The sequence below is a fragment of the Heptranchias perlo genome, chromosome X, assembly GCF_035084215.1.
Source record: "Heptranchias perlo isolate sHepPer1 chromosome X, sHepPer1.hap1, whole genome shotgun sequence".
Taxonomy (NCBI): domain Eukaryota; kingdom Metazoa; phylum Chordata; class Chondrichthyes; order Hexanchiformes; family Hexanchidae; genus Heptranchias; species Heptranchias perlo.
The window spans coordinates 14,796,004-14,809,133 of record NC_090370.1 but is presented as its reverse complement, the minus strand read 5'-3'; the positions used below and the strand labels follow the sequence as shown (position 1 = coordinate 14,809,133).

Genomic DNA, 13,130 nt, shown 5'->3' with positions numbered 1-13,130 from the left:
ATCTTGGGTTGTTTAATTGAAAGCTATATATTATGGCTATATTCTAAGATGAACTCTACCTGTGGGATGGGAGTACTTGCAAGCCTTGGGCAAAACAATGTAAACTCCACTGTGGTGACCAAGCCAGTATTACATTCCTGCCATGTTGTCTGTGGTTTTGAATTCCCACTTTATTTTCTTTTTCAGGACCACAGTGAAAAGTTCTTATTTGGGACATCCATCACAGAACTCTCTGGAAGCATATCGCTATTTGGATTGTGGGTCCAATTCTACAGCATACAGGAGACCCCCTTTGAACCACTGAGACCACAGCAATCTGATGGGGATGATCGTTTGAAGCAACTTGTAAATTTTGTTTTCATTAACACTGGACTGTTCTCTACTTGGGATGGAAAATAACTGCAGATCATGGATTGGGGATCTTTGTTTCTGCACCCTTATCTTTTGGCACAGTGACCATGTCCAACATGTTAACAGTTTTTATCGAAATAGGTCCAAGAGCATGGCATTTCATCCTCCTGAATGCCCACTTTTTTTCCCATATCATTCCTTTCAAAATCTACCTATTGTGGAGTCCTGCTGTTCAGCTTCCATAAGGTTTATGCATAGAGCTTGATTAGCTAGTGAGGCTGTTTTAACCAATGTGCTTAGTTGTGTTACAACTCCCAGAAGCATCACCAGACCCTAGATTTTTTTTCTCTTCCACCCCACCTGGGCATAGTGGCTCCAAATTTCACTTCCCTCCCAGCATTACCCCCAACCTGGTTGCTTCCTTCTCCTGGTTTAGACCCTTTGGATCTCAAATTTGGGTCTTTTGCCATCTGCAACTCTGATGCTTTTTCCCTTCCTTTCTTGTATATTTAAAAAAGGTGTAGAATACATTTTTAATTGGTTGCAATCTAGGACCAAGTACATTTGCAACAACTTGTGCATAAGGTTTTAAATGATGGGTGTGACTTTACACTAGTAAATATTTTCAAGCTTTCACATTTGAATTGCAAAAGGTTAACTACACAAAGTATAAAATGAACTGAGGATTGATTGCCAAATTTTTCTTTAAAAACTAACAAGTATACATTTTGCTACACTATAAACAGAATTTAAACATAATAAGCATACCACAGGATCAACTTTAAAAAAAAATTAAAATCCTCCCCTTGACCAATATTTTTCAAGTTGCATAGCAGTCATTTAATGCACATGCTATGTTAGTTTTATGGATTAACTTGTTGCATGACTAAAGACAACACTAGATTTGATATTAATGTAGCCTGATTCATATTTTTCTTCATTTGACCCCTAAAATTGCTACCCCCTAAAATTGCTACCCCCCAAAAATGATTACTAAGGTGGGATTCTTCTCTCCACTTCGGGTAGATGCCATTGTTGCATTTTGGCTCCATGTTGTATCTTTAAATGGCCACCCATTTTGTATGGGTGCAGAAAGTAAACCCCCAAGACAGCTGAAGGTCTATTCAAATTACACATACAAGATATCCAGTATTCAGCTAGCTCCATTGGAAACTGGTTACAAGGTATCTTTGTTTCATATTTTATAAGACTCCATTGCTTGGCTTACCAATTGCACCAGACCCTAAGGGTGACTTGAATGTTTAGTTTTCCTATGGGACAGACTAGGCTGATGATACAAAGGGAAGACTGAAGATATATTTGTTTGTTTTTATTCTTGTGACTGAACAAATAGAAAAAATTGTTTGTATAACTGGGAAAGAATGGATTTTATTTTGCAGTGTAACTTATTCCATGATGTTTTTGTACTATAAGGGTGTTGTGCAGGATAAGGCACACAGATTTATAAAGATGGAACAAAAAGCAGACATTGGAAGCTTGCTGTAAAGCAACTCAACTTGAAGTTTAGTCTATACCTTGTGTGACTTGCTGCCAAATCGCACAATACTGTCTGGTAGTAACTTAGTTGGGTATGCCCTTTTAAATATTGGTTAGTGGCCTAAAATGTATGTAACACTGCCTTCCACCTGAGTACTATGATGCTCAAAGCTGCTCAATACTTTGTGTGTTTGAGTGACAGTGGCTTTTTATTTTAGAAGTTGGGGGGAGGGGGGGGGTGGTTAAGAAAGAGAATGGAATGTAAAACCTGGTTGTGACGTTCCTAAATTAACTTTCACTGCTTTTTCTGGCAGATGAACAGGCGTTCATACCGTTCCACTCAGTTTGCAACTGATCTTTATTCAGCTGTGGGTATGTCATTGTCCCACAATGCAGTGTAATGCTGCTTTGAACCAGTATTGTACTAGTGTAACACCATAAGATTAACTTGTTTGCTGTAAGTGCAGTGTGGGTTTTGCACTTTGAACTGAGCCATCAGTTCCAGCATTCTACCAATTAAGAGCTGATTGGACAGTTTGCTTAAAGTTTCACCAGCCACGAGTCTGGTAAATGGGCTGTGTGATCCTCTGCCAGCCTTGATGCCAAAGCAATGAGCTGAGGTTCTATACCCATGGTTAATGCAGTGTTGCAGTAGAAGGTTCTCCAGAAATGTATCTGGGTTGCAGTTTGAACAATTTAAAAGCATTAACTAGGCTTGAGACTTTTTTTGACACTTGAATATTTAATAAGACTCAAATAAAACTGTGACCCATCACCACTGGTAGAAGATCCAAACTTTAGATTGTTGGCCAAGCCTATCACAGGTTCCCTGTTCAATGGCTGCTTTTTCACTCTACCTGCAGAAAGACCTTGTGTGTCTTATGCATTGTACTGCATTATATTTTTCTTCGGAAGAGAAGGGGGGGGCCTGATCAGGCTGGGATTTCTTAAGCACTCTGAACTGATATGCATTGTTTAAATGTAATGCTGTCAGTTAACTAGCACTTTTCAAATAAATGTTGACTAGAGGACTAGTGTACTAGCTTTATAATTTTCAAGAGTGCTTGGGCTTTTTTTAAATGTTTCTCGCTACTGTAGTGCGCTGCAATTGCTGGAATGCAAATCTAGCACCATGCCTTCGCCATGTAAACTTTCTAATGAGCTATTAAAGTAACCATCTGGAAATTTTGCGCAAAAGATTCATTCATAACAGGGCTGCTTAATGGTTGCTGTATAGTTCTTGCATTGTTCTCACCTTGTATGCAAACATGTTTTTCACATCTCTCTGGTCTAAACATGCACCATGATGACAAATGGCATCTATTGCAATGGTAAGTTGACTTCCTTTAAATGGGACATTCCTACTTTGATCAAGATGTAAAAGTTCCTCCCTTCTATAGAGGATCTATTCTTCCTAACTTATTTAAGCAGCAAGGTACACAATTTTTGTCCTAATTCAGCTGTGCTATACACATGGTGGTTAAACCCAGCTTGAATTTTGGTTCTGTGGAATCATGTGATCAATGTATAAAATATCAGATGAGTGAAGCAACATGTGGTCTTTTACTCCCAGGACTCTGGCAATTGTTCCAGTTTATTTGCCCCTCTACAGAACTTTGTTTTCCACAGTTGCATTTCCTAATGCTGTTCTTGATCAATTCTTCAATCCCCTTAGTTTCCACCAACCTCCTCGTGGCAGCAGAGCTTTGAGCTGCTTTACACGAGTTACATCAAAACTACAGGCCATTTGGCCCAACTGGTTTATGCTCCACATGAGCCTCCTCCTCCTTACTTCATCTAACCCTATCAGCATATCCTTCTATTCCTTTCTCCCTCATGTGTCTAGCTTCCCCTTAAATGTATCTCTGCGAGTCACCTCAACTACTCCTTGTGGTAGTGAGTTCTACATTCTAACCACTCCCTGGGTAAAGAGATTTTTTTTTCCTGAATTCCCTGTTGGATTATTAGTGACTTTTATATTTTGGACTCTCCACAAGTGGAAACACTTTCTCTACATCTGCCCTATCTGGTCACCCCTCAGCCTTTTTTTCCCTAGAGTCCCAGCCTGTAATATTTCCTGATGAGTATATCCTCAGTTCTGGTATCATCCTTGTGACTCTTTTGCACCATCTCCAATGCCTCTATCCTTTTTTATAATATGGAGACCAGAACTGTTCATACTGCAAGTGTGGTCTAACCAAGGTTCTATACAAGTTTAACATAACTGCACTGCTTTTCAATTTGACCCCTCTAGAAATGAACCCCAGTGCTTTGTTTGCTGTGCCTTTTTTTTGTTGCCATAGAATTCTAGGAGAATAGAATCAATCTCAACCTCTACCTCTTTTTTTAAAAAAAAAACCTTTCCTGCCTCAGCATCTATTTTCCTTACACTGTCTCTGAAGTGCCTTGGGCCACTTGTTAAAGGTATGATAACTGCATGATGTATTCTCAAAGATGCAAGGTGTCTAAGTTGGGGCATAATATCTACTGCAACTTGTGCCAAAAGCCTTTGAACACTGCGCAAAATGTATTAGCTATTCGTTATTCCTGACTGGCAAGATTGACAATGTCACCGAATCATGACATCAGTGTTTGTTACTATTGCCTCAGGGTCACAGCCCCTGTTTAGAGAGCAATTAAGCAGAATATTCTACATCAATTTTGTTCAGAATACATTAAGAAAGCAGCTACTGCTTTTGAGTTGGGAATCTGAATGGAGCTGGCTCTTCCTACCTTGGACATTGAGGCATTGCTACCCTTGGATGGTGCTAAATATCATTAACTAAAGACAGGTTACACCAAACTCTCTTGAGGGATAAAGAAGACCAAGTAAATCCTAGTCCCATCCATGTGTTCATCTAAATGGTTGACTGCAAACAGCTGTATGGTACTAGGGGTGAGCTAGTACTGGATGGGGAAAAGTACCTGCAAAACTGCATAGCCTGTATGGGCCCCAAGGAGCACGCCCATGTTTAAGCAGAACAAGGCCTCTCCTCGATGTGAGCGGCCAAGCAACAAGATCCTTGCTGATGACCTGTTGGATCTTGCGCTATTGGTACAGATCAGATACCAAAAACCAAACTAGTGTCTGCCTTGGCTCCGTTGTATCACAACAGGCAACTCTGCATCCTAGGCTGGCAGGGTATTTAGCCCCATCAGAGCATAAGTGCTTCAAATACACTACCCTTGCTTTGATGCGGTCCAAGTGCACAGCAGCAGGACCTGATGAGCATCTCAATCAAAACCAAAGCACATTCTTGCCTTGCAAGTGGTGACTGCTGGGCCCATAGAACTATGGCTGTAAGAGTACCCTTCCCTTCCCCTGTCTTTCACCCCTGCTGACTTCTTATTAGCATCCCACTCTATTTAGAGGGCACAGCCCCTTCCCAGCCAACCCTTCATTTCTCTTTTGCACCTAACTGTGTTCTGATTTTTCTATTATTGGTCTTCTGTAATTTTCAGAGCTTAATGACTCCAAGCCAAAGGAGTAATGGGGCAATTCAGACTAGGCCTTGTATACAGCTGGGTGAGTGAAGGGCAGCTGATTAATGGTTTTTTTTTGCCTAAAGTAGATGGGCTTCTCTTGTTTTCATTAAGCAAGCCCAAACTGCAGTTTGTATATGTTAGGAGTGATCCAGCTTAATTGAGACCATCTAAGTGCATCTCAACAGTGCAGTGGTGTATGTGCTATGATGCAAGCTATTATGGTGTGTTTAATCTGTAGACTAGATTGAATTGCAGTTGTATTCAACCTGGCTTCAGTTGGCACTGGATTTAACCTTCCACACTGTTATTGGTGCCAAGCTCATATGAAGGATAATATCCTTATGTGCTACCATGAAATCCTACCAGAGATGGATCTAAAGCAAACTGCTTGTTTGATGGAAAGTCACAAGCTGGGGATGTGCAATTTAGTGATTACTGGTGGTACATTCTAGAAGTATATAATGTAGAAGTGGAAAATTACTCAGTAGTCTTTTGATTAAATTTGTCTCTTGCACCACATGCAAACTTTCAATCTCATTCCTGGGCCCACTCTGACTTGCCCCCTTCCTTATTGTTCGTTCTCCCTCGCAGTCTTCCATCCTTTGCCTGGTGATCACAGCACATAGCGTCTTAACTCTGAATTGTGTACCGAATGTATGCAGTTTACAAGACCACCCGCACAAGTTCTTCTGTAAGGGGTTTTGTTTTAGGGGCTTATTGTAGGTCAGCCAGTTATGTTTTCCTGATCTGAGCTCCCCTGCCCGCTGTGTGGTTTCAAATCGCTTGCCCCTTCCTGATTCTGAGCTCAGGACTTATTGAGTGGTAATAAGGACAGACTAACAGACCAGTGAATTGGTGCAAGGAAAACCAATGTTAATAAGAAAACTAAAACTACAAGGTAAACAGTATTATACAGAAGATAAAAAGAATCACTGGATGCAATACAGTCTTACACTTAATGGGGTGGAAGAAACAGATACATCGAGGGAAAATTCTAAAATCACAATTTTAGCAATACCCCTTTAACTCCCACCCTTACACCTAGCTCGGTCGTCTTATGACGGCCAGAGGGAAAAAAGTAATGCTCACCGATGAAAAGGCCTGGCCCCTGTGTCCTGCTGCTGCCGTCGACACCTGGTTGCGATGTTTACTGGATGGTCGTCTTTGTTGCAAGCAGGGCGGCGAACAGCGAGAGCTTCTGGGACGCCCCACTTATACCCTCCTGGTAATGGGTTATTTTCGCGCCTCATCAGTTTGCTCCATTGTCCGATTTTGGGCGTGAAAACATAAGACAAAAGGGGTCCCGATCTTGGCCCATTTACATTAATGGCCGGTACCTGTACTGATCTGTTCCATAACTGCTTTCCATTGTTCCGAATGTTCCTTGATGGGCTATCTTTAGTCCTAGGATAGCTCCTGCTCGAATTTTGATTGTCGGCCGGCAACGTTGATGGCTTGCCTCGGCGTGAATGTAACTGCATTGTTCAGAGCCCTGTCTGAAACACTGAGCCTGCCAAGCTGTCAGAGAATCCAATTTCAAATGTTGCAGGCCCTTGGCCGTGTGTCTGACCGCAGCCATTTTGAGAGACTCTGGATTTTTTAAAAAGTCACACCAGGGTTTCTTTAACTCCAATAAATCTTCAGGGCTGGGGGGGGGGAAAACATGTGAAATTTTGCAAATCCCTTCATTCATCAGAGTATTCAGTGGTGGCAGTCTGGCCTCCGAGTCAGAAGGTTGTGGGTTCAAGTCCCACTTCAGTGCAATACTGAGGGAATGCTGCACTTTTGGATGAAATGTTAAAGCGAGGCACCGTCTGTCCCCTCAGGTGGATGTAAACAGTCCCAAGGCACTATTTCAAAGAATGTGGGTGTTCTCTGCAGTGTCCCAGGCAATATTTATCTCAATGACCAGATAATCTGTTTTTGGTGTTGGTATCACATTGCTGTTTGTGGATCTTGCTGTGCGCAAATTGGCTGCTGCGTTTCCTACATTACAACAGTGACTACACTTCAAAAGTATTTGGCCGTAAATCGCTTTGGGACGTCCTGATGTTGTGAAAGGCAGTATAAAAATACAAGGCTAGATTTTGTTCCCATTTATGTATGGACCTGTCACAGCTACACAGTAAAACACTGTTTACACAAACAGTTTGAGAAGCACAGTTTTCAGATTAAATAAATCACTTGGATGAACTGAGTATTAATTCCAATGTTTTACTGCATGAAACAATGTTAATTCAGCACAAAAATATGTGGCATAATGGAATAATTGTGTGCAGCAAATGCTGGGACATGTAATAGCACTGGGATTGGTATCCTGACAAATCCTAAACTCCTCACTTACAAACTGCTTGGGGTTCATCGCCCGCCTTAGCTCTCGGAGTGAGAAGTGCCTAAATTTGGCTTGCCGTACTGTTTTACAGTGCCTAGTTTGGATTGAATATGGATTTACCTCACCAACCCTCAATTAGGATACCTACAAGCTACTAAATGAACCCTTTCTTGCCAAATCATCAAAGAAGTAGTCAGACAACTAATCATGCACAACTGTTATCCCTACTTAAGTTCAAACAGTGTAAAAATAATTAGTACATACAAATAGTTGTGGACTGTCTCCTAGCAATTTAAATAATTAATAGTTACTTAACAATGATTAATAGGTTGTAAAGGCAGGTCAGTATCACTAATTCAGCATTAATTAGATTGCTGGTTATTAGAGTAGTTGAGATCAGCTTCTGAGACAGATATAAATTGGTGAGATAATTTAAGATTAACTTGTCAGCTATCTAAGGAGTTAACAGCATTAGAGAGCTAGTCTATTGAATATAAAGTCTGTACTGGTGGATAGCAATGTTTCCAGAGCTTATATGACATCTTTCTCATCAGCGGGGTGGTTGAGTTGATCGTTGTCCCCTGGGACAGCAGCATTAGCTTCTGGAACGTCGAGTTGACGAGCCCGTTCAGAGGTGGAGTTATCCATTCCATTTGGCTCCTCTCTTCCAACTGAATCCACCTCCTGCACTAGTATCTGAGCTAGCTGGCTTAACTCTCTCCTTCCTTGATTGCAAGATACTTTGTATGATTTAAGTAACGCACTTCCCTCTGCCTGAATCTGGCTGGTATAGCCCCACCATCTGACTTAGTAACCTCACTTACCCTCTGTGCTGAATATACCTTGTACATGTAAAAGGACCCTTTTACATTTGCCAAGTAGTGATTACTCTAGGAGAAGACAAAGACAAAGAGAATCTTCTAACTAATGAAGAGCATGCAAGAGAATTTTTTTCATTCTTGGGATGTGGGTGTCGCTGGCAAGGCTGGAATTTATTGCCCTTGAGAAGGTGGTGGTGAGCTGCTGCCTTCTTGAACCGCTGCAGTCTGTGGTGAAGGTTCTCCCACAGTGCTATTGGGGAGGGAGTTCCAATATTTTGACCTAGTGATGATGAAGGAAAGGTGATATATGTCCAAGTCGGGATGGTGTGACTTGCAGGTGATGGTGTTCCCATGTACCTGCTGCCCTTGTCCTAGATGGTGGCGGCTGTGGGTTTGGGAGGTGAGCCAAACACTTTTTTATATTCCTTAAATTCAAAGAAAAACCCCTTTCCATTCAATTGACCAATCTGGGTGACATGCCAGAAGCGTTCACCTCTTTTGCTGTCAATCTCTTCTAATGGTCATGTAAAGGTCCTGGAAGATTTTAAGTTAATGAGGCATGGAGCGAGTGAGGGTCCACACAGAGAATGCAAAGTCAGAAAATTATCCCTTGGTAAGTTTTCTTTATTGCTCCTGGCACAGATCTTTGTGTGCCAGAGTACATAGAGAATTTTGCCAAGTGTCCAATTTGCTGAGCTCACAATTTTCTGTGCATTTAATGATTGAAAAACCATTGGGGCTGCAAATTGGTGAGGTGCCTGAAGTTCCAAGATACACAAAACTCTGCCAGAAACACTGAAAATCAAAGTCTAACCTAATACTCTTTGCAGTTTGTAAAGCAACATAAGAGGTAGCAATCATATTTACATCTGTGCTATTAGTAAAAACACAATCTACGCGGGAGGTAGTCACACAGGTGAAAATTGAATCTTGTTCTGTGGCCATCTGTCTCGCTCGTTCACTCTCGCATGCTGGGTTATTGCGTCTAAGATATGCCTTGAGTCCCGCAATTGTCATTTATTCCTCCTTCAGGCATCTTCTCTGTTTCTTAACTGCTACTTGGAGTTAATATAATGCCAATCAGAGGCCTTCAAGGTGCCTACTGGTGCCCCCAGCACCAATGCCCTCTTGCCTGGTGTCTTTCAATGCCAGGCAAGTGCCTGGTGCACAACAGGCAGGTTGCCCGATGATATGGTCACCGCTCACCTGGAGCGTCACAAACGAGGAGCACCAGAAAATAATGTAAATGAGTTGGCCTCACCTTTATCCAGTGAGATCAGCTCGTATGTGGGCGGGCAAACATAGTGCCTGAACAGTGCTGGCTTGGCATGATGACAGCACTTTCAGCCTCTATAGTTCTTATACTTTTGAGAACTAATGCTATTAACTTGTTACAATAAATGCTAAAACTTGTCTTTGAGTTGAACTGAGTTTTCTTGACTTGCTTTTTTTTTCTCCTTTTTTGAACATAATCTGCCTCTTTTATTGTATCTGATAAAACTAGAAAACTATGACAAAAATTTCTTGTATCCTGAGATCAAAAAAAACACAGGCAATCTGATCTGCATCCTTTATGATCCCAATTTTAAAAAAAATCTTCAATCTTTGATGTGTATATTGCAGTAGCCATTTTGGTGCCAATGGCCTGACTCTTGCTGACCAGAGACCATCTTTGAGATGTATTCACAGGAACTGTTTCCTTACAAGGAAATACCTCTTCCTGTTATTAGTTGAAAACTAGGGTATGGCCAATTGTTGTCAGAGTTTAGAGGGTTGAAGATCTAAGGTGGAAAATGGGACAGTATGGGCCGGAAAAGTGGGAGCTTGTGAATTTGGCTTCAGCGCGCAAGATTACTGACCTGGTTGTCTGCCACCGTTCTTCTGTGTGAGTTTATTACAGAGATATGGTATTCAAATAAGTGGGTAAAAAGACTGCCCGAGAGTTTCCTACCAGTTCCCACACAGTGCTAATTTCACCATTTAAAATGGGTGTTAGCTGATAGTAAGGTTCTGTTGTTAAGGGACCGAGTAAAGCTACCCTTTTCCCTTTTTTCTCCCCGGTCCTTGTGCCCTGTGACTCCCCCAGTGCAGACTCCTCAAGCTCACTAACTACGTCCTGCAGGCTGTGTGTATCTGCTGCTTCTTGCGAATGTTGTAGAATGGTGCAGGGTACGATGAGGTGCTGGCTTGCTTGGAGCTACTGACAGTGCTGCATACTGCTCTTCCAGGCCAAAAAAGCGACATATGTAACAATGCTGACTCCCAGAGATGCCTTCAAACAGAACTTGCATTGCAAGATACTGTATGTGACAGTTTTGTGGTTGTGTGTGCTCTGAGAGACAAGGATATTCAGGGTCTCCTTAAAGGGAGTCAAGAGCCTATAATTTCTGGGCACTCCTCCAGTTGAAGATTTGTTCCCTTGTATTAGGTGCCATCTTGTTCTGAAAGAGGAGTCTTGAGCTGTAAATTTAAGGGCACGTAGAGTGCCAGACATGTGCCCATCCTGTGCATCACTAACTGAAAATGGAGAATGTGTTGGAAGGATTGGCTGTGTGAAGCTCCTTTTTAAGATTTCAGTGTGACACAGTTCCAGTTGTAAGTTGCAGTCTGTATGTGTGCCATGCTGCAGTATGGCCATGTGTAATAACCATTCAAAGGGCAGTACGGTTGTACAAAATCTTTGGCAGGGTGAGCAGTACAAGAGTTACAGATTTGGAGAACACACTTTATGCCGTTCATACTTGAAATGGATGCTTGTATAGGAAACTGCTGGGTAGCATTACAGGCCACCTTTTCTCAGGTCTGTCACCATCTTCCATATTTGCAGCTAGGTTCTCCAGGCGTTGTGAAGAGTAATCACCCTGTTCAGCTATCTCCTGCCAGGCATTGCAGACAGCTCTTCTCCCACGAGGGTGCCCTTGAGTGCCAACCGGGCAACCCTCCTTTGCCTCATTGCATGTATCAAGGGCATCAGGCTGTGTGTTGGCTGGAGCCCTCAATTGGTGAAAAATAGTTTGAGGCTTTACATCCCTTCTCTTCTGTTTATACCGAATGGAAGCCCTTCAAGTTGTCTCAGCTTGCGGTGAATAGCTGGCAGAATACCCATGCATCGTTCCCACTGGCAATGGCACAACCTGGAATTTTTATCCTTTTAAATGCTTGTCAGTCAGGTGTTTCCTAGGTTGAATAGTCAGAAATTCAGGCAGAGATGATTATTTTTATTTCTCCATCTGCCACCTGTTTATTGACCCGAGCCTGACATTTCAGTTTCAGCAGTCCAAACACAAGCAATCTCATGCTTATAAAAACCCTTGAATATCAAAAACATTTGAGTTTTAACCCTATCCTACCTTGTGCGATATACTCCTACTTTTTCCTACATCTTGAAATTTTATTCTGAAATTAGGACCTACACACTGCAGCAAGGAACTGTGCTTACATACTCACAAAATGGCTGCCTACATGAAGTCATGGACAATGGGAGTAGGGTTGAGAGTCCACTAGTGACATCAGGAAACAGTTAATCAAAAGCAGCACCAACATGGCAATAAAACATTGAAGAACATTAGACATAATGTCAGGGATGAGTAAAGATCATTTGGCAACTACCCTTGTAATGTGTTGCTTATTCACAACTCACTTAGGTTCCTTACAGCCTTTAATTTTTGCATAAAGTTTCTTACAAAATACACCGCCTCAAAACTGACAGCAGAACTGGTTGTAATTGGTTATCTGCAAAGAATGTGAATAACCTATTTTGGCAACTAATAATCCAAGAACATAATAATCTCTGGTATAATTCTGTAATACTTACAAATGTCATTACACCTCTATTACATTAACTGGCATTGTAAGGAAATGATTTTTACATTCCCCCCCCTCTCCCCACCCCCGCCAAAGCTGAGGAGAGCAGTGAAATGACCTGGCATGCTGCTATGTATCAGGACTCTCCAGTTTTCCAAACCCTTCCCTACCTGTGGGGATTTGCCTCTACTCAAATGGACCAGTCAAGATTAGAAGCAAGTAACATGGCAAAATGTGGGCCAAGACACAACACCAAGGTACAACACAGGACCTGAAACCTTTTGATCATTACAGTTTTATTAAGGGATTCATTACCTAACATAATTGGAAACAGTGCATTGTTAGTAGTTAAAACCGGAGATTTACACCTATAACGTTATTAATTCTGCATTCCCTGATAGACTCCCATTCCTCTTCACAATTCATGCAGAGGGAATACTGGATCTCTCAAACCCACCAAAGGTTTTTTTATAAACTCATTCATAAATGCACCTTGCAATTCGTTCTCTATTCAAATCAGTCAGAATTCCTGCTCTGGTTTGCCATCCAACACCCCCTGTGGTACTGAGGACAAGATCTACCTGATGACACTCACCCTCTGGGTTGACACATGGAGAATGACCCGTTGGGCTTGGTAGGGAGAGGAGGGGCTGCCGACACCCAGCGAGAGACAGGAGGGGGAGAAAAATGGGGAGAAAAAAACATTATTTGGTTGGGAGGGGCTACGTCTCTCTTGGACTTTGTCCTACCGACAGAGTCCTGAATGCAAGGCACTGTGAATCAAAAAACAGCTGAAACCACGGTGGGTACTTTTTTTAATTAAGTTTTATTTGTGTCGT

The 13,130-nt window shown here is 41.9% G+C and overlaps 1 protein-coding gene across 1 annotated transcript in view; it reads left to right on the top strand.

Moving 5' to 3' along the window:
* tmem106c (transmembrane protein 106C) overlaps nucleotides 1–3,033 on the top strand; it is a 40,082-nt gene extending 37,049 nt beyond the window's left edge. Inside the window, exon 7 of the mRNA XM_067976759.1 lies at nucleotides 187–3,033. Coding sequence (XP_067832860.1) covers nucleotides 187–304 — 118 coding nt within the window. The 3' untranslated portion in view covers nucleotides 305–3,033. The remainder of the gene's footprint in view (nucleotides 1–186) is intronic.
* The last annotated feature ends 10,097 nt before the right edge of the window (nucleotides 3,034–13,130 follow it).